We start from the raw sequence: 23,883 nt of genomic DNA on the forward strand, positions 1-23,883 counted from the left end.
GAACCTATCATGAAGTCACCCAGTGGTTTGTGGAGAACCGTTTTGAAGCCTCGAATTCGGCATTTTGGTCGTCGCCATAACAGATGGAGCCAGCGGAGGAGACATACTGCGAGTTAAGCTGCTCTCATTGGCTGCGCAGTTTTGACTCGTCTGTAGCAGGAAACAATGGCTGCTTGCTTGGTCACAAACAATCTCGTATTCCATATTTCAGTATTCCATTACAGTCAAATATATGTCTAAAATGATTTTAATTGAGGAATAGGCAATGTAGTTACCGAATTTGGATTCATATTTGATCAGCACTACCTAGTTTGACAGTTTGATCTAAGTTTTGTGCACTGAGCTAGACGGACTCACTGAGAGTGGCCTGTCAATCGTAAGGTAGCCACGCCCAAAGGCATATGCAATTTCATTGTCTATTTTACTCTAAATTGGACCACAGTTTACTAAATGAACATCGTGCTGTATAAAAGAAGATGTTAAACTAGAGATTGACACCATAAACTTATTAGGAAACTGTTTACTGAGCTCATAAATCCAAAAAGAAGTCGGGTCATTTCTCCATTAGAGTGAATGGTATTGGTGTGTTATTGCAACCAATGGAGCTCCCCCTGCTGGCCTTTACATATAACGCAGGTTTTAAGACACTTTCACCTTGGCTTCACTTTACAGACCCAGAAGCTCTGTTCAATATATACACTGTCCACGATCAGAACACAAGAAACTTTATATAAACTTAACCTACTGCAGCTTTAAAGTCTCCCCTCTCGCCACCCCGTGAATATCTCTGTAGATCAGCCCCTGCTGCTGCTTTGTAGTGAAGTTTAGGTTTTCAGGAAACAGCGACAGAGTGAGACCTCTTCGCTCGTGTCGCCGTGCAAAGCACGCGGGCTCGGCTCCTCTGCTTGTGCATTGATTGTTGTGGCTCTTCGTCATCCGGAGAAAGTTCGCCCCCCTCACACTTAGTCCGTCTTTTATCCAGCAGCAATATTGCAGAAGCATGGCCGACTCTCAGGAGGACAAACTTTACAAAGCGGAATATGCCAAAAGCGGCCGAGCGTCGTGCAAGAAATGCAAAGAAAACATAGCGAAAGACTCGCTGAGGATGGCCATCATGGTGCAGGTAACGTAGCGACGTCTGCAGGCAGCCCACCCGAAGAAACCCGCTCTGTTAGCTGGCTGAACACCACACTGCCATATTTTTCTACATTAGGAGGGTTTATTCCGCCGATATAGTGACTAATAATCAGCCCACCAGAGGATGATAGTGTGTAGTTGACAGTGTGGGTGCAGTTGTGTGAGGTTAGGCCCTCGTTAGCATTTAAATGGCTGACATTGTGTCTTGTTCACAAAGAGCCGATGAGCTTTTTTTTTTGTTTGTTCTTAATGTCGGATTGTGTGTGTGATGCTGCTGTTCGCGGACACTGAGGCTGGCTCACATTTGAATGCATCTCCAGGTTATATTTTAAAAACAATAACCTGCGTCAACCCCTGAGGAGCCAAAGACACACAGCTTCCTGACCACGATGTAAAGTGTGTCTGCTGCCCCACTGACAATGAATTAACTCAGAGGCTAATAAGAAACCTCCTTATGTGGAGTCAGCCTCCTTACTCACGGCCTGTGGAGCAGCTCCACATTGTCAGTCACTTGACTTTTAACTTTAAAGGCCAAACGGGATCAATATGTTCAACATAATTCAGCATGCTTATGACATTTTAAGTATTACTAAGTATTTTTTTTTGTCATTCATAGAGAATCTGTGTTTGTTTTCTATATAAAACAGCTATATACAGTGTCTTTGTTTGTTTGGAGAGTATTTCCATTCTTCCTCATAGTAGAAGTAATATATTTTTTATTTATTTATTTATTTATTGTGTCATGCTCCTACAAGTGCCCAGCCCACGTGGACTTAAAGAGCCCAGAAATAGCATTGCTGTAGCCAACAATTGTCACACAAGTATAAATATCTTCTTACATAATAGCATTACACTGCAAATCATTTTCTGTTCTCTACAAATAAAAGTTTGCTTTCAAAAGTTTCTTCTCTAAAACACAACTCAGAAACCAAAAACAGAAGAAGTCATTGGACATGTACGACATTGTACTTTAAAGTATAGCTGTTGAATCAGCATCATAATGAGCAATATAACAGGAAACTGACTTTTTTCATTAAGATAAGATATTTGACCCTATATGGAGGTTCATAGTGTTACTGACTCTTTCACATAAAGTTCTACACTATAGTTGTTTTTTATGGGACAACATGTAATTAAGGAGCATCGTTCCTTATGCATAAGGAATAATCTGCTCACAAATATCTGTTTTATATCATAAAAAAGTAAATGAATCAATAGATACAAAATACAAAATAGAGATTTTACCTCACACCATTCATGGGTCTGTTCCACCACAGTATCATCTCACATTTATCTCGTCCCATATCAGCACTGGTTCACTGTAAACATACTTTATACATTAAATCTCCCCCGTTTCTTCTGCAGTCCCCCATGTTTGATGGGAAGGTCCCCCACTGGCACCACTTCTCTTGCTTCTGGCAGCGAGCAGCAGCTCAGTCCACTACTGATATTGCTGGGTATTCTGACCTCCGCTGGGAAGACCAGGAGAAGGTCAAGAAGGCCATTGAAAGCGGTGGAGCTGCAGGAGGTCAGTACATGACTTTAGCATTTGACTCATGTCTTTAACGGACACAACATGTACGGCCCCAGTGTCCTTTCATGGAGACGAGAGAGCAAATAGTTCATCATAACAGTAAACATAACATTTTACATTCGTACATAGAGATATTTCTGTATACTGTAGTATCTCAGAGGTTTGACATATACAGTGTTTGCCTTCTGGTGATCACACATGTTTTTATATCAATACATTTACTGCCTGTTGTGTTAAAATAAACAATCTGTTGTAGTATTTGCTCAGGTAAATATTAGCCTCATACATATATATATAGTTTTTTATTATTTGATTACTCTTTGTTAACTGGAATGATTTTTTGACTTCCTTCTTGTAGGAAAAGGAGACCAGAAGAGTGGAGCTAAAGGAGAGAAGACACTAAATGACTTTGCAGTTGAATATGCCAAATCAAACCGCAGCACGTGCAAAGGCTGTGAGCAGAAAATAGAAAAGGTTAGCAGTCAATTTGCACACAGGAAAACTTGTTTGTATTAGTTGTTGTTATTATTATTATTATTATTATTATATTGTAACATTCAGTGTATTCATATATATATATTCATATGTCTCCTCCAGGATCAGATCCGCGTATCCAAGAAAACTGTGGACCCAGAGAAGCCCCAGCTGGGTCTCATTGACCGCTGGTACCACACAGCGTGTTTCGTGAGCCGCAGGGAGGAACTGGTCTTCAAGCCTGAATACAGCGCCGCTCAGCTGAAGGGTTTCAACGCGCTACGGGCAGAAGACAAGGAGGAACTTAAGAAGAGGCTCCCTGTTGTCAAAACTGAAGGGTGAGGAAGAAGGAGAAGGGATACTATTCTTTTGTGCAGGTTGTGACTGATGTTAGCATTTCGACATTCAGTGTTTGTGATCACGAGCCTGGTCAGGTCCGGTGTGCGTTGCGGACAGCCGCCCCTTCTCTGTCATCACCACTAGCCTCTCTGTCTCCCACCGTCCTGCAGCACAAGAAAATGGCCTTGAAGGTGTCCCTGTAAGCTGTCATTGTGTATGCATAGAGGAAGGGGTTGACAGCAGAGTTTGCATGTGACAGGATGATGGCAGTGAGTAGCAGCTCTAGTGGCACGGGGCAGTGAGGGCAGAGCAACAGGAAGCAGTTGATTATGTGTAGCGGGATCCAGCAGATTGTGAAAAGGAAAAGAACCAGAAAAAGTGAAGTAGCGGTCTTCATCTCCCGACGCATGCTGGCGGCGGCCTTCATTTGACCCTCCGCTCTGCCACCTTGCTCAGATGTGATGCGCCTCACCTGCCGCTTGACCGTGACAAAAATCTGGGCATAGATGAGAAACATGATCACCAAGGGGGCCAGCACACAAGCAAAGAAGTTGAAATAGACCATGTAGGTCATGTCCACCACCAAGACAAAGAAGCAGTGGCCCGTATCAGGCGGTGTCTTGTGCCAGCCCATGAGAGGCACAAGCCCAATGAGGAAGGCCAGCAGCCACGTGGTCAGGATCACCAACACAGCGTTGCGAGGCGTCATCAGGACCTGGTAGCGGAAAGGCATGAAGATGGCCACGTAGCGCTCCACCGCCACCGCCAGCAGGCTGAAGATGGAGCTCTGGGTGAACATGATTAAAACACTCAGCATGAGCAGACACAAGTAGAGATTGTGACGCGGCAAACCAATGTCAGTCAGGATGGCACAGGGAATGGCAATCGTGCCCACGCAGATGTCAGCGACCGCAAGCGAGACCAGGAAGTAGTTGGTGACTGTGCGTAACTTGCGGTTGAGGCCCACGGCAGCGCAGACCAGCAAATTGCCGACCGTGGAGAAAAAGGCGATGACGAGCTCAGCCACCATGTACGCCACATTAGGGGAAATGACCAGGTCAGCAGGTGGCGGTGAAGGAGAAGGTAGGGAGGAGTTCTGGAAAGGCTGCAGGAAAGGGGAAGACGGATGGGATGAGTTTCTAGTTTGGCGCAAAGTGTAGAGGTTCAACAACACAGGGTTGTTCTCCATGGTTGTCCTGTAGAGAGAAATAAGAGTCAGGTTATAAGTCGTACCTTAACTTCTCAGCAGGGTGATGAAATGCAAATAAGCTGTAGAAGCACTCACCAATCCACAGCAGAAGGGTTCTTTTTAAAGTGTCACTACTCGAGAAACTAAGTGGTTCGTTATTATTCTGCCAGCATCCATCTTGATACTGGGCGCCTGTCTTCACATTAAAGATCACAAGCGCGCTTCTTCTCCGAAGGACGCTGTTTTATAGAATTCCCTTTTCCCCTCTTGATGTCAGTTGTTGTCTGATAAGGGATGTTTTTCTTGTTTGTTCTTTCACTCCAAAGGATCTGACTGCTACTGCGCGGTCATTAACTGATGTGTGTGTGGTCTCATGGGGAGGCTAATAAATGTTTCTTGTCAGGGCAGGGTGGATGATATCAGCATTGACACCTGGGATTGTGGAGACATGTACTTGCTTGTGTGCGTGTGTCCATTAACTGATGGGGCCCTAATGATTTTGTCTAATGAATAAAGGTGTCAGACTCAGAGCTTGTTTGTTCCACATCTTTTCTATTTCTAGTATCCCTTTTGGCCTCATTTAAGAAGTTAGTTTGGATGTTTTTTCATCCTCCTTTTTTTGTACATGCTGATTAAGAAAACCAAGCAACAAAAGTTTGGAAGAGAACTATTTTGAACTTCTGTTTGCACTTACAGGAAGCGTAAAGCTGATGAGGTTGATGGAGTATCAAAGAAACAGAAGAAGGAGGCAGAGGCCGAGGACAAGAAGCTGGAGGAGCAGTTGAAGGTACCTTTTCCATTTTAGTTCCTGTTTTGCAGTAAACATCGTGTTGTGTTTGGTGGCCATAAGTTACTCTGTTTGTGTTTTGATGTTGTTTTTGGTGTGTTTACAGAACCAAAGCCAGCTGATTTGGGGAATCAAGGACAAGCTGAAGAAGTTTTGTTCAACCAACGATATGAAGGAGCTGCTAATTGCAAATGGCCAGGAGGTTCCCTCTGGAGAATCCAATGTAAGAGAGCCTCATCTCATTTCACCCCTACTTCATTCAAAATTGCCATTTCAAAAAATCCAGACATTACTATTTACACATTGAAGTTAAATAATTACACCTGTCATTAGCCACAATTTGTCATATTAATAATCTTTGTTTTTTTACTGTACATATGACATATGAACAGCTGTAACTACAGCCCCTGTAATGCCCGATTCTTAACCGTTCCATGACACAGCATGTATGTGTATGTTGTGTAATTGACAGGTGGTGGACTGCCTAGCCGACGGCATGGCTTTTGGTGCTCTTGATGCCTGCAAGGAGTGCATGGGCCAGCTGGTGTTCAAGGGTGATGCTTATTACTGCACAGGAGACATCTCAGCCTGGACAAAGTGTGTGTTCAAAACCGCAACACCCGTACGCAAAGACTGGGTCATCCCCAAGGTAGGTCACCTCGTTTCAGGACTCCTTTTGGTTCTTTATATAGTATATATTTCCATTCTGAATCACCACCTGTAGTCTGTGCGCATTATTCTTGTCATTGTAATGAAATATAAAGTGGTTGCGTATAGTGGGAGGCGCTGGATAAAAATAGAATAAACATCCAAAGATCAAAAGGATTTTTGTTATATTTCACTACTTGGAGTATTCTGGCTTTATCATTTTAGGAATTCCATGAACTTCCCTTCCTGAAAAAATTCAAGTTCAAGCGACAGGACAGGGTTTACCCCAAGGTGGCTCCCACCCAAACCCTTACCGCAGCCAAAGCACAGCCCTTGGCGAGTGCATCCAGTGCCCCGACTGAGCGACTGCCAGAGGGAGCACCTGCAGGTTAGTGAAGAAACCCGAAGATGTTTGTCAATATCTTGCAAATATATTATTTTATTCCCTCTGTATGCTGAGCTTGTGATCATCTGGGTTTTTGTACCACAGATAAACCCCTTACTGGTATGAAACTGTTGGCTGTGGGCAAGCTGTCCAAGAACAAGGATGATCTAAAGGCTGCTGTGGAGGAGATGGGCGGAAAGATAACCAGCACAGCCAATAAGGCCTCGGTCTGCGTCAGCACCAAGAGTACGTAACCAATCAAAAAAACGAAGAATTGCTAATATGTGGGCCAGTCAGTGGCTTCAGTTCCTTTTTTTAAAAACGTGTCGAATCTGATTCAGGAATAACATTTCTTCTTCATGACATGTAATGTGGCATTTTCAGAGGAGGTGGAGAAGATGAGTAAGAAAATGGAGGAAGTGAGGGACGCCGGCGTGCGCGTGGTCTCTGAGGATTTCCTCACAGACATCAAGTCTTCGGGTAAAGCCCTCCAGGAGCTGGTCTCCCTGCATGCCATCTCTCCCTGGGGTGCGGAGGTCAAAGTCGAGACTCAGGCCCCGTCTGTGGCCTCCAAGTCTGGAACGCTGGCTACCAAGAGCACAGGCAGGGTGAAGGAGGAGGAAGGTAAACTGTGTGTGGCTGTTACTGATGCATGTGCTTAAAGACTGTTTGTTTGTGTGAATGTTAGGTCGTCTTTTAGAGAGATGATTCATCTTGACTTGTGTTATATCTTTGGACTGTTACGGTTTTTGGTGTGTATTTATAAATAATTGTAATACACTGTTACAGGTAGTAGCAAAACCAAGAAGATGAAACTCACAGTGAAAGGAGGAGCTGCTGTGGATCCAGATTCAGGTAGTCATGAGTACCCTGTATTGATTTTTTTGTTTTTCTGTCCCTTTTTTATTTTTTTATTTTTTTAGCCTTGACTGATGATTTCGATTTTCTTAGGTCTGGAGAACAGCGCTCATGTCCTGGAGCAGAGTGGGAAGATGTACAGTGCTACACTTGGTCTTGTGGACATTGTGAGAGGAACTAACTCGTACTATAAACTGCAGCTGCTGGAGGATGATGTACAGAAGCGGTCAGTGTTCCTGCAGGAAATCATTTCACTTCTTTTTTTTTTCTTTTCTTTTTTTTGTGAAAAACAATCTTTTTTTGCAGTTCATTAAAAGGTGCATTCAGATCAATTAATAAGGCATTAGATAGTCTTAGCTTGCTAGCTGTGGTGCAGTGTTTGCTTCCTTAAATAATAACTTGATAGAATAATCATTCTCCATTATCTCTTAAGGCTGAGTTATAGTGTGTTGAGTTTTGACTAAAACTGAAACTCCCTCGTCTCTCTCCTCATTCTGTCTTGTGTCTTCCTTGTTTCATTTCCCCACTCCACGCTGCTCATATGACGAAAGGATGAGAGAATAAAAGGAATAGACAAGAGCATGTAATGCAGCAAGGCAGTGTCCCATATGTGCCTGTTTGTCTGTGTGTGAGGACACATGTATGTTTTGAAGAGGCATTCTTAAAGAGCATAATTAACTCATCTGGGTTTTCCATGAGTTGCTTCCCATACTTTGAATTACTTCTATTTTTTTACATTGTGTCACCAACTGTAACAAACAAATTTCCCCCAGGGATCAATAAAGTATTTCTGATTCTGATACAATGCACACACACACCAAGTGGACCCATCACAGTTGTTGCTTTCTCCCTCACTGCAACGTATAGTTACTTTTCAAGGGAGGTGCACGTCGGGCTACGATGTAAGGTGTACAATGCTACGCCTTTGATTTGGTGCAGAAGTATGAATCAGGCTTTAAGCCATCTGTCATGTTTGTGCAGGTACTGGGTGTTCAGGTCATGGGGCAGAGTGGGTACCACCATTGGAGGCAACAAGCTGGACAATTTTCATGACAAGAATTCTGCCCTGGACAACTTCCTGGGTGTCTACAAAGAGAAGACGGGCAACAGCTGGGGCTCCACCAACTTCACCAAATATCCCAATAAGTTCTACCCCCTGGAGATTGACTATGGACAGGTACACACAACACACACACACACAAAACCATACAGTAGACATCCTACAGCATATTTTCTGTATCTGATGTGTATATCTGATGTTTCTTGACAGGATGAGGAAGCAGTGAAGAGGCTGACGGCAACCGCCGGCACCAAGTCCAAGCTGGCCAAACCCGTCCAGGAGCTGATCAAGACGATCTTTGACGTAGAGAGCATGAAGAAGGCCATGGTGGAGTTTGAGGTATGACGTGTGGTTGTATACATGTGAAAGAAAAACCAGATTAGACTGGTCTAGCCTGTTAAAGCCTGCATCATATCGCATATTTTGGCAGTGTTGGGAGCTTTTGTTGAGAAGTTAATTTATAGCCAGCACCATCAGTCCTGTTGTGTCTTGTTGTGTCCACAATTAACTTAAAGCTAACAGTAGAGCAACTACAATGTAAAAGAATATTTCCATCTTAATAGAACATCATATGTCATCATAAGGAGCACACATGTATATCTTATCCGTCCGTTCCTGTCTTCAGATCGACCTCCAGAAGATGCCTCTCGGAAAGCTGAGCAAGAGGCAGATCCAGAGTGCCTACGCTCTTCTCACTGAAGTACAGCAGGTCAGTAACCAACTGCTTCTGGATCGTCTCTGTTCACCTCTCCATTGGGATTCCTCTTTGTAGGACTGTGGTGCATTGCAGTCCACTTTAACACACTCCATCCCTTATTAATTCAGTAGAGTTAGTGATGAATGTGTGACATTACTAAAAGTAGTGCTTGTGTGCGAGTTGTTAGATATCTGTAGCGAATAAAGCCTTTTTTATTAATAACTTTGACTATACTAATCTTTTTTGATAATAGGCTGTGTCAGATTGTCTGCCTGAGTCCCAGATACTGGATCTCTCCAATCGCTTCTACACCCTGATCCCTCATGACTTTGGTATGAAGAAACCTCCACTGCTCAACAACCTGGACTACATTCAAGTAAGGACACATACTGTATCCTACTGAACAATATGCTCCTGTTTTATCAATGGATCTCATAACATCCACATACATCACTGTTCAGGCTAAAGTTCAGATGCTGGACAACCTGTTGGACATTGAAGTGGCATACAGCCTGCTGAGAGGAGGGGCCCAGGACAATGAGAGTGATCCCATTGACATTAATTATGAGAAACTCAAAACCAAGATTGAGGTGAGGAATCCTGAACAAGATTATGCTTCAGTGTTCAATGTGATCATTTTATAAGCAGTTATGCATGGAAAAATCATACTATGTTATGTGTTTGTTATTTTACAGGTTGTTGACAAGACTACACGTGAGGCTGAGATCATTATACAATATGTTAAGAACACCCACGCTGCTACACACAACACCTACACACTGGAAGTGCAAGAAGTAAGTCGTTTTCGGAAAAGCAGTTTTAACTTTTGATTATGTTGCAAATGCTCAGATTGTATAAATTACTGGTTCTATCACAAACTTTGTGCGTTATTTAGCATGAATAGCCATCTCACGGTTTCCTGACTTTTTTTCTATCTTTTAGATCTTCAAAGTGGTTCGAGAGGGAGAGCGCCAACGGTACCGTCCCTTCGAGGAGCTACACAATCGCCAGCTACTGTGGCACGGTTCTCGCGCCACCAACTACGCTGGTATCTTGTCTCAGGGTCTTCGCATTGCCCCTCCAGAGGCCCCAGTGGTGAGTTTTTGTTTACAGGGGAACCGAAACCTCTGTTCTCATGCAACAATGTAGTAGTTGACCTTATTATGTAATGTTTTTTCTTGGGTTTCTCCTGTTCAGTCCTGTATCACATTGCGTATTTGCTTCATTTTCTCTAGACTGGTTACATGTTCGGCAAAGGTGTGTACTTTGCCGACATGGTGTCCAAGAGTGCGAACTACTGTCACACCTCCCAGTCAGACCCTGTAGGCCTCCTCCTGCTGGCTGAGGTTGCCCTTGGCAACATGTAAGTGGCCTCAACTGCCTGAATCAAGCTTTTATTGAGCTTTAAAAATATGTGATAATAATGTAAATGAATGTGTCTTTTTAATGCAGGCATGAATTGAAGAAGGCCTCCCACATAACAAAATTACCCAAGGGCAAGCACAGTGTTAAAGGTGAGAAACATTTATATTTTATTTTATTGTTTTATAAAATGTAAATGGGATTAGAATACATTTGTGTTTCACTACTGTGTGGGAAAACTAGTGGCATTTTGTTCATATATTGAGTAAAGAACACAAATTCTATCTCAAGTGATATTGTTAATTATGACAACAACAAGTTCTCCTATTTCTAAACAACAGATTAATGCAATTTTTAATGAGTAAATTATGTTGAAACTATTATTACTGCCAAATTACATGTAATACAATGCAGAATACACACTCCACTCGTGCTATTAGAAGAATGTTTGGCATATTAATATATTCTTAATATGTAATCGCAGCTGATTTGCATAACGTCTGTGGTTGAATACTCTGACATTCTGACATTTGGTAACTCAAGTGCTTCTTGTTAATAATGCATAAAAGTTTGCGTTCTGCTTCAAACTTTTGTTCAATCACTTTTTTTTGCTTGCAGGTTTGGGTAGAACTGCTCCTGATCCAAGTGCTTCAGTCACTTTAGACGGGGTACAAGTGCCTCTGGGAAAAGGAGCCCACACTAACATTGATGACACAAGTCTACTGTACAACGAGTATCCTTTAACACTGACCATGTGGTTTATGAATTTGATCATCTTTTTGCTAAGTGACCCCATATTTTCCCTGCTTTGTTTTTTAATTGTTTATTTAATAGTTTGTAGAAAGGTGCAGATTCAAAGACTTAAAGGTCAGTATATTGATTTTGACCACTGTTGCAACTCTAATTTATTTTATGAGTGGGAGGTCTGTGGTAATATGTAAAACAGCTTATCTTTTAATGTGAGAAGGGTTCTTTTCTAACCTCCTGATCATGATGTAGATCACTCTAAGGCACCAACAGTGTTATACAATACAAAACAATGTGATATCTGGATGAAAATGTGTATTCTGACATAAATAGGGAGTCTTAAGACAGGACAAAAAATAAAAAGAGGAGTTTGATGGTTTATTATTTTACAAAAATGTAAGATTTACTCTACAGGGACATTAATTCATGATCTCTTACTTTGGATCATCCATTTCTCACCTCTCGTGTCCGTAATTTGTCTGAATTTTCATCTTATTTCACTGTGTTGTGCTGTGTTATCTGTACTGTCTTTGTTTTCCTTAACCGTTACTCCTCCAGATACATTGTGTATGATGTAGCGCAGGTTAACATGAAGTATCTCCTGAAGATCAAGTTTAACTACCAGACATCCCTGTGGTGAGAGGGGCTGTTTCCGAACCTTCTTCAGTGGAAAAAAAAAAAGACCACTGTTGCCTCCAAACGCCTGGGCTTCATTCTCTGCAACAGAAGATGTTTGGCAAAGGAGCGATGCTATACCACACTTTACAATGGTCAATGGAAATCTCTAGTCACTTTATTGCTTTTTCATCAGGTTTAATAGCTGGCAGCCTTCCTTAGTAATGCATTAGGTACCTAAATACCTACTTCAGAGTTGCTCATAAGACGGACACAGATCACATTTCAATACGGTGATTGAAGCATGGTGCATTTCGGATAGAAAGGTTTATAGAAATGAACATCAGAAAATGTAGTTTTCTGTCTCACGTGGTAATCTTTCAGGAGGGTCTTATTTCTTCATTCTTTAATAAGCCTGTAGTTAATAAGGCATAGTACTGCAAATTTAGAGGGACTTTTGAGTTGAAAACAACCATTCAGCAGACATTCACAAAGCAATGTTTATATTTTGCGAGGGTTTCCCCCCAGTAAAATGGCCACTAAGAACATTTTGTTGACTGTTGAATTCGAAGATACTGTAAAAGGTTTGACATGTATATATTTGTTTTGTTGTTTGTCTCTCAAGCTGTCTTCCTTGCCGAAAGTGGGAAAAAAGAAACCATATGATTAGTGTTTACGCAAAGTGTTCTGTAAAAGAAACGACTGCCATAGTTTGTGGTACACTTTTTCTTAGTGTTTTTTCTCGCTTACCTCAAACTAAATAAAACATTCAGTTCTCAAAATGTCATGCCTGTTTTTTTTTAATATATATATATCGTTTTATATTCTTGTACTGCATGCTAGAGTACATTGTTCATTTTTTTGTTTCAATTTTTTTCGGTGTGAATATAAATGGAATTTTCCCTTACAAGTGTTTCAAAGTAGCAAGATGTATGTGATTACTTTTCATTAGTCATTACAGTTTATAGATCAAGTATACTTGATTGACTTCCTTTAGGACAGGTCACAGGTTAGGGTCAACTACAGATAAGTACTTGAGAAGCTAGAAGGACTTCTTCAGCTAGATGAAGTTTCATATTGTAGGACACTCCAGCCTATTCATAAAAAGGAGTATTTAATAAACCAATTTCTTATTTATACACTGCACATGGTTGTCTGGTGCTGATGTATAAGTAGGTAAAAACAACTTGCTGGAGAAAAAAACATTTAAACTTTCATAAAGCATTGACTTCCACTTCTCAATAATTAATAAAATGTAAGTAAAACAAAGTCTGTGACAGTAAGTGAAGTGCAGTATGAAACAATGGAGGGATGCTGGGTGCCTATACTTCCAGTTTTGCATATGAAACGGTTATTCACATTATTACATGTCACATTTTGTTGGGAGAAGTTGGATTTATATTAGGTTGACATACTTGTGTGTGCGCATATATAATATAAAGTGATTATTGGTAAATTAAGGGGATTTTTATTTCTCAAATCGCCCTCCAGATAGCGTCCCGACCCAGAATGCATTTTGACAAGGTCTTTGAAAAAGCGGCGCGGCTAATTCAAGATGGCGGAGATGGACCAGCTGTTAGACGAGAGTGAGTAACAACACAAATTCAAGGAGTTTCTGCCTTGTAAACACGCAGCGGTCCCGTACTGCTAAAATAAACACTTGGCGATAAACTACCATCGTTGTCCGTGTAATGAATATCGTAAGTCTTGGTGCAGAGTTGATAAAGTCAGTTTTAGACGCAAAGAGATGCCGGTCTGTCCCAAGTCAGCTAACGCTGGTTAGCACCGGAGGCTAACCGTGGCTAATGTTGGAGTTGAGCAAGTTACTTTAGCACCAACTGGGTAAACAAATAACGTTAGCTTAGCCACGAGCTAACGTCTGCTAGCCGTATAGCGTAAGCACCAATAACAAAAGGAAAGGCTCTAACGTGTGTATTTGGTAAAGTACACGCTCTACTGGCTGTCTGTGTTTTTTAAATAACGTTTGTTTTTTTTTGGTTTGTTTTTTTTAAGTCTTCCGTGACACCTTCCTTCTGTTGAACGGACGTTAGCGCTGGTTACCGTTGCTGGTTACCGTTGCTGGTTACCGTCGCTGGTTAACGTCGCTGGTTACCGTTGCTGGTTACCGTTGCTGGTTAACGTTGCATGGTAACGCGTCTGACAAGCTGGTGAAGGGGACACTAGCTTAGAAACTACAAAGTTATTTGGCTTTTACCGGCTGAAATACTCGTTTCTGTTGACGTGAACGTAGTTTAACGTTACTAAATGTGATCTCCGGGTCGTGTGGTGGTGTAACGTTAGCTTGTTTAGCACATTTCGTAGATATGACTGTGTCCAGCTGATGTTGTGCCCGTGGTTGACAGCTCAAACTGGGGTTAAGGCCTAACGTTAACTGACTGCGCTAGCTATCATCTAACTTCAGTTAACCTAGCGTTAGTGTTTAAAGGGCAGTCTTATACACGTCTGTAATTTGCAGACATTTCCTTTGATAGATCATATTATCTTCAAACTAAAGGGCATGATCTAACTACCTTTCTATCACAGTGACACGTTTAGTTAAATATTTACAGCATGTTATAGTTGGTTATGTGTGAGATATGTGTTTTTCCTAATGTCTTACTGCTTATTGATCTATCCCAATTTGTCCTCTTCCTCAGGCTCCTCAGCAGAGGCACTTGTCAGTCTAAAAGGTATGTGGGCAGTATTTTTAGCTGTCCATCTTTCTGTACATTTGTGCGTGGCACTGTGTGTAACTGGAGTCAAATTCCTTGTGTGCAAGAACATACTTTGTCAACGGAGATTACTCTGATGCTGATTTATTATTGTCTGTATGTGTGTTAGGTGACATATGCCACAACTTCCCTGATTAGTGTTCAGAAATCTCAAATCTTTTATTGGCTTAGACTTCTATATGATATAGCTACAAGCTTACAGTGACAACCAACACTACATACATCTGTGGCTGATGACGTCTGGGACACTGTGTAACTATTAACTAATAACTAATTATCCTAGAATAACTTCCAGTGCAGTTGTGTCCCCATGTTTGCAAAGATAAAGTATTGATGAAGTATGATTTATGTGACATTTAATGATGAATAGGTTTCCCTGGGGTCTTGTATCTGATTTCTTTACACTGTTATGAATAAATGCATCTTTTTTTTGTTTGTTTTCTACAGAAGGGAGTTTGTCCAACACTCTGAATGAAAAGAACAGCTTCCCAAGAGCCCACAACACCAGGGGACGACATTCCTCCCTCACAATGGACACGGTAAGCAGCGTGATGTTGGGTAGTTAATATGAGGCAATAAAGTGAAACATAAACTCACACTGTGACGTCAGTAGTGTTCTCCTGCCATTTTAATTTACATACAGTAGTATTTTCAGGGCTCATTTATTGAATTGCATTTTATTGTACATGTGTTAGAAATGTAGTCCCTCTTCATGTCTGATCAGGACATTATTATTGTTTGTTTTTTTTAATATGTGCAGATTATTTTTGAGCCTCTTCCCTTTTGTACACATGTTTTGACTCCTTTTGGCTTGAGGATGAAAACATTTCCAGAAATCTTAACTGGTTTGAAGGCATGTAATGAACCAGTCTGGTATTTTCCCGAACCTTTGTATTATTGGTCTAATCTGCAAACTGCAGTAGTGACATAGTAGGCTCTTTCAAGTCTGAATTTATGTGTTTTATGTGACTACTTGAAACAGGTTTATTCATATGAATATTGAATAATGTAGTCTGTTACCCAGTAATTAAAGGAAGAGTATGTAGGATTCGGTGGCATCTAGCGTTGAAATTGCAGATTTCCATTTACCATTTGAATACAGCTCAGCCTTCCAAGCGTCTAGGTGAAACTACCGTGGCTGCGAAACTGAAAAATGCGTAAGGCCCTATCTATAGCCAGTGTTTGGTCTGTCCATTCTGGGCTACTGTAGAAACATGGCAGTTCAACATGGCGGCCTCTGTGGAAGAGGACCTCCTCCCTCTGTAGATAACAACGGCTCATTCTAAGATGACAAAAACAGAACAATTCTTTTCAGGTGATTATTTACTAATGAAAACACTGTGAATATTATATTCCATTTCTTCTAAATGTTACACTTTGGACCTTTTGAAGGGATTCTTGTTTGATGTGGAAGTGTTGTTGTTCACTGTCAGTTGATGATTTTATCAGCCACAGTTTGCAGCAGTTTTTTTCTAGCTGAATAGTTCAATCTAACTTCATTATGTTTTTATTTACACCAGTGTGATGTGGAAATGCAGATTTTAAGGAATTTGTCTTCCACATGCAACTTGTGTGTATGTGGTCTACTGTACATTAATGGTTTTGGATTTTATTTTCCACTGAAATGGGCAGTAGGCAGTACTTTTGAATGTTAGTGGCAGTTTGGGAGCCTTCTGGAAACCCTTGTCCCACACTTCAGGACGTGGTGTAGAAAATACTGCCACCCAATGCAAAGCAACATGTGGCAGTGTGCTGAAGGGGGATATTTTCATCTCACCAGAAAATTCTCTCTGTCATAATGGCATGTTATGCTCTCTCTGGGCTGTTGTCCTAACAGAAAAACAAAACAAAACACTGCCTGAATACATACTGATTATGCTTGATTCATATGGTCTGAATCTGGTGTGTATCTGCAGGATTGCATTGATTAAACCAAGTTGTTTGCATATCCAAGGCACAGATGTGGTTCTTTTGCTCTCCTGCACATTAAAAACATATTTTATTTTTTTTACATGATGATAATGATGCACAAAATAATTTGTGCCTGGAACATTATTGGCACTATTCATAAACTCCTGTCTGACATTTGTCCTTGTAGCCCACACGGAGCTCAAAGAGGAGTCGTTTGTTTCGGGAGGAGGATGAGCAGCCCCAGCAGCGTCTCCCTTCCAGATCCCCTCGGAGGAGCCAAAGGGTCACCACCACACCACAGGTAAAGAACACACACCTAGGGATGCACCAGTTCCATGTTGGCCTTGTTGATGGACATCAGCCTATCAGTAAATAAGATGGCATTCGTCAATATCAGTGCCCAGTGTTTATCTGTCATCAATTCTGCACTGGCCAAATGTTGTGTTAGCTATTTCCAACTTGGATATTGGAGAAATGATCACCTCCGTTTTCTAGCACCAGCACAAATTGCACACAAACACCAATGTGCTCTGTGCAGCACCCCCGACAGTGAGCTGCTGTTCAACTCTGCAGCTCACACCTTGGATGAGAAGAGAAACCGACTGAGCTGCAACACGGCAGAAATGCTTATTTTTGTGTTTTTCTTTGTTTCCCTGGCACAAAAAGGTGCATAGATAACAACAACAACAACAACAACAAAACATCCATGTTTACATAGAATATTGGCCAAATAGTTATTTTAAACATTGTATTGGCCTAAAGTTTTGCAGTTGGTGTGTCCCTATACACACCATTAAAGTGACTCAAAGTGGAAAGAGCCATTAATTTGGTGCTTCCTACTCTCCCATTGCTGTTGAGGCTGGTCTAGAAGGTGCGAAGAAAGTGTTTGGCAGACGCACTAACGCATTACTTTATGGAGCTTGTTTGTGATTGCGCCTGTGATGTGTGAAGGTGTGGGTGCTAAGCATTCAACACCGGAATTGAACTTGCCACTGAGCCTACTTGTGCTGCAGCGTTAGATTTACTATTGCATATGTTGTGGCTTATCTCAATTCAATTCCATTACATTTTATTTGTATAGCACCAAATCCTAACAGAAGTTATCTCGGGACACTTTTCATGTAGAGCAGGTTTAGCCTAGACTCAACCATTCCTGCTGTGAGCTAGCATTTGGTGACAGTGGCAAGGAGAAACTGTCTTTTAAGGGGCAGAACCCGGTTCTAGGTTAGGTCTAGACCGGTTGGGTCCAGTTAGCCTACACTAGCAAAAGAAGAGCGCATTATGATTATGTTGTTGTATACTTTACAGAAAGTGTCACCACAGTTTCCTTGAATTGAACACTGTGGTATATCACAGAGTTGTAGTATCTGCCATACAGAGCCTATAGAAGTACATCCGCTGTGTCTCTCCAGATAATTATGGCTACCGTCCTTTACGGTTTACAATTCCTTGCTAAATTTACAATCAGTTCACTTACAAAAAAGCCCAACTCATGATGTTGACAAGTTGTGGGTTCTTTACTGTCTCACAGTGGAAATTCAGAGGCTAGCCTCGGGGGCTTTTGTCGCCATTTCTAGTAGCTGATTTAGAGTAAGGGTGAAAAATACAATGAGCACATCGAGGGTGCCAGTCCCTGCAAGAGAGATGCTGCTTGTTAGCGAGAATGAATTGGAGGTAACCTGTAGCTTCCTTTGTTCTGTGTTTTGTTCCATTAGCAGTAGTTGTCGTAAAAGAGCAATAACAGCACATAGAGTATCTGAAAACATTGAGGCTCCTTATTTGTTAGATGAAAGTAACAGACCATGGAGTAAGACTCAGCTCCATGCCGTCAACAAGCCTTTTAAAAATGGTGCTTTCTCACTATTCTCCTGCTTCTCCACTATTGAGCCACTAACATTACAATGATGATTATATAGCTTGGTTGCGGGAACAAGAAGTTACTGATGTGCTGATGAGTGAATAATTTATGTTTAAAGCTGCCTTGCATAGAGGAAGAATGAAAGGGAATTTGTTTAAGATAACCTTACTTACGGCATTTGTTGAATTTATTTGATGAATACAAATGTACCTGTATGTGAAATGACTGTTGTTTTAATGTTTTTCTCTACAGAAATTTTCTAATGTGGTGACACCAGATAAAAAGGCATCGCAGAAAATAGGGCTGAGATTAAGAAACCTTCTTAAGCTACCCAAAGCTCACAAATGGTGCATCTATGAATGGTTCTATTCCAATATTGACAGGTAAAGTCTCACTTTCACCTTCAGAACACAACATTTAATTTAGATAAATTGCACTCAATTCAGAGATGCTTTAACAGTGATTAAGCAATTCCCTACTTACATTGAACAGGGTTTGAGAATTCAGCTGCAATTTGGATTTTCAGAATCAAGTAGAAGAAATGTTTGTAGGACAATATTGTGTTATGTTGTGTTGTATGTGTATTTATCTCCCAGAAAAATATATTTTCTAAGCCTTATTTTCTTTTCCAGACCTCTCTTTGAGGGTGACAATGAATTCTGCCTGTGTCTCAAGGAGTCTTTCCCCAACCTAAAAACAAGAAAGTTAACAAGGGTTGAGTGGGGAACAATCAGGAGACTGATGGGGAAACCTCGGCGGTATGCTGCATTCTTTAAGCTCTGTGCCTCTACACACCATTTTCATTCTTCATGTTTGTCTGTCCTCAAAGTCTTGAAAGAAGCACTATGCGTTGTTGTCCCATCCAGGTGTTCGTCAGCATTCTTTGCTGAGGAGCGGACAGCGCTGAGACAGAAGAGGCAGAAGATGCGCCTACTGCAGCAAAGAAAACTGTCTGATGTGTCAAACTGCAAAGACCTTCCGGATGAAATCCCCCTGCCACTCATCATAGGAACCAAAGTCACTGGTGAGATGACTGAGATGAAAACATACCACTGTCTGCAGTTACAGCAGCCTGACACCCCTGTACTGGTTTAATGTTAGGTTGTCAAATGAGCTGCAAAGCAACCCAGATTACATTTGCACCATATCTTATCAAAACAAGGAAAGTCCAACAGAAGGATTATTTTCTCCCTGAACTGATGATAAAATAGCAACCAACAGTAAAGACTGCAGAAAGGACAGTAAGAAACACATTTAGAACTGTGTGGAGATGAAATAAGAGAACGTTTAAGAGTGAATGGCCTGAACCACAAATACAGTGACTGCATTGTTACGTGTAAACTAGCTGACGGGGGAATTCAAACCCATTAGTGCAGGTTAGGATGTCACACAGATCTGTACGATATTACCAGTACGAATTCTGATTTTGTGTTCTTTTTGTTCCGCAGCTCGACTCCGAGGCGTCCATGACGGGTTGTTTACAGGGCAGATCGATGCAGTGGACACCAGCGCTGCCACCTATCGCGTCACCTTTGACCGCAGTGGCCTGGGAACACACACTGTGCCTGACTACGAAGTCCTGGTAAGATTTGCCTGTTGCCTGGCTAAGATAACGGCTCCACTGTAAGTGTGTTTGAGATTAGACATATAACATCTTTAGTTTTACCACTTGTACTTAAATGCAGATTATAATGTAGTGAAATTGTCAGAATACTAAGATGTGCAATAGCTGTACTAAAGGAGTTTAATAGTAACATCCAGTAATGATTGTGTTTTCCAGAGCAATGAGCCCAACGAGACCATGCCCATTTCAGCCTTTGCCCAGAAACATCGGACAACGCGCTACATGCAGAACCTCATGACTCCGCCTAGAGGCCATTACCCGTCCGCCACCACTCCTGTCCTCATGGTACTGTAAAACTGCATCTAATGATAGATGTACTGCGTCACACAGTGGTTGTATGATATATGATAGAAACCTGCTTTGGCTGTGAGTAGATCTTTCTCCTCAACTGCAACAGGTACTTGGTCAGGCAGCCAGTGATTCTGAGACAAATCTAGTACAAGCAGGTTGTAAATTCATGCATGCAAAAGTATTTCCAGATATATTACGATAGCTAAGTGGATGTACTGTATAAGGACAGTTCAGACAAAACATCTACTGTTCACTTTGTCATGAATCTGTTTGAGTGTTAATTCTTAAGAAAATAAATGACAATAAATTGACAGCACATCAGTGTTTAAACAGTGGGCACTATGTGGAACAAGTCTTTAAACTATTTGCAAACCTCTTCCTGCTTATGAAGATTAATTACTTCATTGTTATTTTTTTGTAATAACAGGACAATGACCCTCTGATCAACCAGTCACCATGGAGGAGCAAACTGCCCGGTGCTGAGGGAGATACTCTGGGAGGATTTCCTGTCAAGTTCCTTGTCCAAGTGGTAAGTTATTCCTGTCGAATACTAAAATCTGACTTCCTAAAACTCTGTAACACTTTGTTCTAACAAATTCTTCGTCTTATTTTTTCCATTACTAGACAAGGCTGTCCAAGATCCTCATGATCAAGAAAGAGCACATCAAGCACTTGAAAGAAATGAACACAGAGGCAGAGAAACTGGTACAATCATCATTTAACAAAATAATTACTTCAGAACCCATGAAACGTTTCTGGGATGTCTACTTCAAGCCTAACTAAAACTGATTTTGTTTTTGTGTTTAGAAGTCATACTCGATGCCTATTGACCTTGACTTCCAGAAGCGATATGCTACCACAGTGCTTGAGCTTGAACAGCTCAATAAAGATCTCAACAAGGTGCTTCATGAAGTTCAGCAGTTCTGTTGTGAGGTAAGTCAATAGTTACACTGCAGTACTATGACTAATTATTGCCTATGAAGCTAAGTACAGGAAAGTGTGCATATCTGTGATATTCACACTCTGTTCTGATATTTCTAGTCTCTCATTTCCTCGTCAGTCTTTATCTGGAAAAAAAAAAGAACAGAGCCTTGTTTAAGATGTGAATGACCATGTGTCCATCCAGCTTGCTCCAGATCAGGGCATGGTTCCAGCCGACCATCCCACAGAGTTGCGGCGGCGTTGTGAAGAAGAAGCCCAGCAGATGGTGCAGCTGAGCAACTCAACGAAGGACGGACAGCAGAGTGTGACAAACCCCAGCCTCACACACCTCATCTCCCGCCTCACAGCTCTGCTGCTACAGATCAAGGTAGAGGCTTTAGAAACGCTGTCATTCCTGCTCACACATTTTCTAATATATGTAATTCTGACAGTGAGTTCATGTTGGAACATATTGTTTTAGCTCTGCACGGATTTGGCAGCAACATCAATGCGTTCATAAGTCTGTAGTGAACTTTCTTTGACACCTTTTCTATGTAGACTGCACAATATTGAAATGAGACTACTACTTTGATAACCTGTTCATGACTTCTTACAGTGTCTGGCAGATGGAGGAGACCTGAATTCATTTGAGTTTAAATCTCTAACAGACTCCCTTAATGACATCAAGGCATCTATTGATCCCTCCAACCTCAGGTAAGAAGACCATGCAGTGTTTCTACTACACTTCCTGATCTATCGATCTGTCTGTGTCAATGACATACATGAGTAATTGAATACCTTAATTTCTGTTATTGTTCATGTCGGTGTGACTACCAATAACCGTTCAGTCACCCTCGAAGTACTGAACATTTCTTCAACTATTGTCTTTTCTGTATTTCCAGTTGCTTCCAGAATAATGTCGAAATCCACGTGGCACACATCCAGAGTGGCCTTAGTCAGCTGGGCAACCTGCATGCATTTGCTGCCAACAACACCAACGCAGTCTGAGTACCTGAATCATTTACACAACACACAGGTGCATGCACACACACGGATGTGGGGCATTTAATATTGTCTTTTGAGATGGTGCTTTCACCTGAACTGTTAAAAGACTGCAAACAAAAATGTACGTGAATGTTGTGGACCACCACCATACAATCTGAATTTGGATGTCCCAGTGAAATGCTCTGGAGCTTTGTGCTGATGGGAGGGACGATGTCAGTCAAGTATTTTACCCATTTTATTGTATGAAAATGTTGGTGCACCCAATTGAACACACACCTGAAATAGTCTTAAACTATTGCCGCAAATCCACATCCACAGCAAACTCAATGGTTATTTATTGGTTTCATGTGCCAAACATTGATTCTTACAGTTTTTATAGTCCATATTTATTTATTTTTGAGTAGGTGTGTATGGTTATGAAACAATATTTTGCTATCTCTGAAGTTTCCCCCCTGTAAGTGTTGTGTTCTGTTGCTCCACTGATGGTAAGCACAGGGAGGCTAAAGAATGTTTTATAAAATTGTTTATTGTAGATAATTGTACAATATCTGATTATTAGGACTATTGTCAACATTTCTGCTGTGTATTCAGAAATGGCTTTTATAATTTTGTGTGCACTGAAAAGAGATTTTTGGTATTTTTATAAAGGAGAACTCTGGGGTTTTGATGCCTTTTACTCCCTAAGATTATCTTAGCATTTCCATATTTGGCATGGCTGTTGCTGCAACCCCCACACTAAGCCTGCATCACAGATGTAACCTCTAAAAATACAAGTCAGCAGTTTTTTCCTAGAGAATCTCCTTTTTCAGTTTTGTAAAGTTGTATATGAGAGTGCCTCAGGGCAATTGTATATAAATGTTTCCGTCTTTTTATATTAAACGTAATATTGCAAAGCAGTATCTGCTCTTCTGGTTTTTAGTCTTTATTAACAGATGAAACCAATCAACAGTTTTCTTCTTTTACAATCAAACGGTTTTATTACTATTTTACAATAAATACACATTTTCCTTTTATGCAAACAAACAACTGTATACTGCCTCTTATGATACATGTAGCTTTCTTTACATCAGCTCTTGTGATGCGTCACATAAAGCCACCAAAGCCAGCCATGGCCTCGTTTTCCCAGTCCGAGTCTGAGTCGGTAAAGTCCTGTGCCTCAGTGGCATGGATCGGGGAGAAGTGACTGAACCTGTCCCCTGTGACCCTCATATGTGGATACTGGATTTGGCATGCATTTTCCTTAGGTGATGACCTGCTGAAGTTATTCTGGGTCGGGATAGGAGGAATCACAACTTTCATCTCTGGTCCAATGGTCTTGTTTGGTGGGAAATTGTCGTATTCCACCAGAACCTTTGCACCCTGGTTGCCAGTCATGTTGTCCTCAATCTTGGGGTGATGCTCATTCTCCTTGGGATATAGATGGACGTTGCAGCATGGGACGTTAACGCTCAGCTCGTGTCGCTGCATCTGCTCAGGCTTCACTCTGGTTCCCTCCTTGTCGTAGATGCAGGAGATGGATGTGTGTTCATAGCTGCTGGGTTTGGTGGGTATGCTGGTTCTGTGAGTGTCCTCTGTGTTTTGGTGCATTGTGGGTCTGAAACTGTCCTCCAGGCGGAAACCTCCTATCCGGTGTGCCTCGGGTCCATGATTGTTGTCATAAACTGAAAGAGAAAACAATTCTGAAATGTAAGAAAACTTTTTTTTTTTTT

At 41.4% G+C, this 23,883-nt stretch overlaps 4 protein-coding genes across 4 annotated transcripts in view; 2 read left to right on the plus strand and 2 right to left on the minus strand.

Annotated features, from left to right (window-relative positions):
* Nucleotides 1–873: 873 nt before the first annotated feature.
* Nucleotides 874–12,614, plus strand: parp1 (poly (ADP-ribose) polymerase 1). Its single transcript, XM_035678591.1, has 23 exons — nt 874–1,123; nt 2,503–2,665; nt 3,030–3,145; nt 3,269–3,483; nt 5,370–5,460; nt 5,567–5,683; nt 5,933–6,109; nt 6,334–6,496; nt 6,599–6,739; nt 6,878–7,117; nt 7,283–7,348; nt 7,445–7,577; nt 8,333–8,528; nt 8,622–8,750; nt 9,037–9,120; nt 9,362–9,484; nt 9,570–9,698; nt 9,804–9,902; nt 10,051–10,203; nt 10,344–10,471; nt 10,561–10,622; nt 11,089–11,203; nt 11,776–12,614. The coding sequence occupies exons 1-23, from the start codon at nt 1,001–1,003 to the stop codon at nt 11,855–11,857; spliced, it is 3,045 nt and encodes a 1,014-aa protein (XP_035534484.1). The 5' UTR covers nt 874–1,000; the 3' UTR covers nt 11,858–12,614.
* LOC118340902 (adenosine receptor A2a-like) lies at nt 3,576–4,627 on the minus strand. The gene has a single exon (XM_035679065.1). It carries the CDS (start codon nt 4,512–4,514, stop codon nt 3,576–3,578), a length of 939 nt encoding a protein of 312 aa, XP_035534958.1. The 5' UTR covers nt 4,515–4,627.
* A 728-nt stretch (nt 12,615–13,342) lies between the features above and the next one.
* lin9 (lin-9 DREAM MuvB core complex component) lies at nt 13,343–23,073 on the plus strand. Its single transcript, XM_035678592.1, has 15 exons — nt 13,343–13,418; nt 14,490–14,522; nt 15,012–15,103; nt 16,663–16,776; nt 18,586–18,716; nt 18,966–19,091; nt 19,200–19,357; nt 19,782–19,915; nt 20,114–20,242; nt 20,676–20,777; nt 20,873–20,953; nt 21,056–21,181; nt 21,375–21,557; nt 21,786–21,883; nt 22,072–23,073. The coding sequence occupies exons 1-15, from the start codon at nt 13,388–13,390 to the stop codon at nt 22,175–22,177; spliced, it is 1,644 nt and encodes a 547-aa protein (XP_035534485.1). The 5' UTR covers nt 13,343–13,387; the 3' UTR covers nt 22,178–23,073.
* Nucleotides 23,074–23,257: 184 nt separating this feature from the next.
* mixl1 (Mix paired-like homeobox) overlaps nt 23,258–23,883 on the minus strand; it is a 1,677-nt gene continuing 1,051 nt past the window's right edge. The window contains exon 4 of the mRNA XM_035678593.1: nt 23,258–23,835. Within this exon, the coding sequence (XP_035534486.1) occupies nt 23,258–23,835 (578 nt within the window). The remainder of the gene's footprint in view (nt 23,836–23,883) is intronic.

Source organism: Morone saxatilis, unplaced genomic scaffold, assembly GCF_004916995.1.
Source record: "Morone saxatilis isolate NCDOM2014 unplaced genomic scaffold, NCSU_SB_2.0 Contig7, whole genome shotgun sequence".
Taxonomy (NCBI): Eukaryota; Metazoa; Chordata; class Actinopteri; family Moronidae; genus Morone; species Morone saxatilis.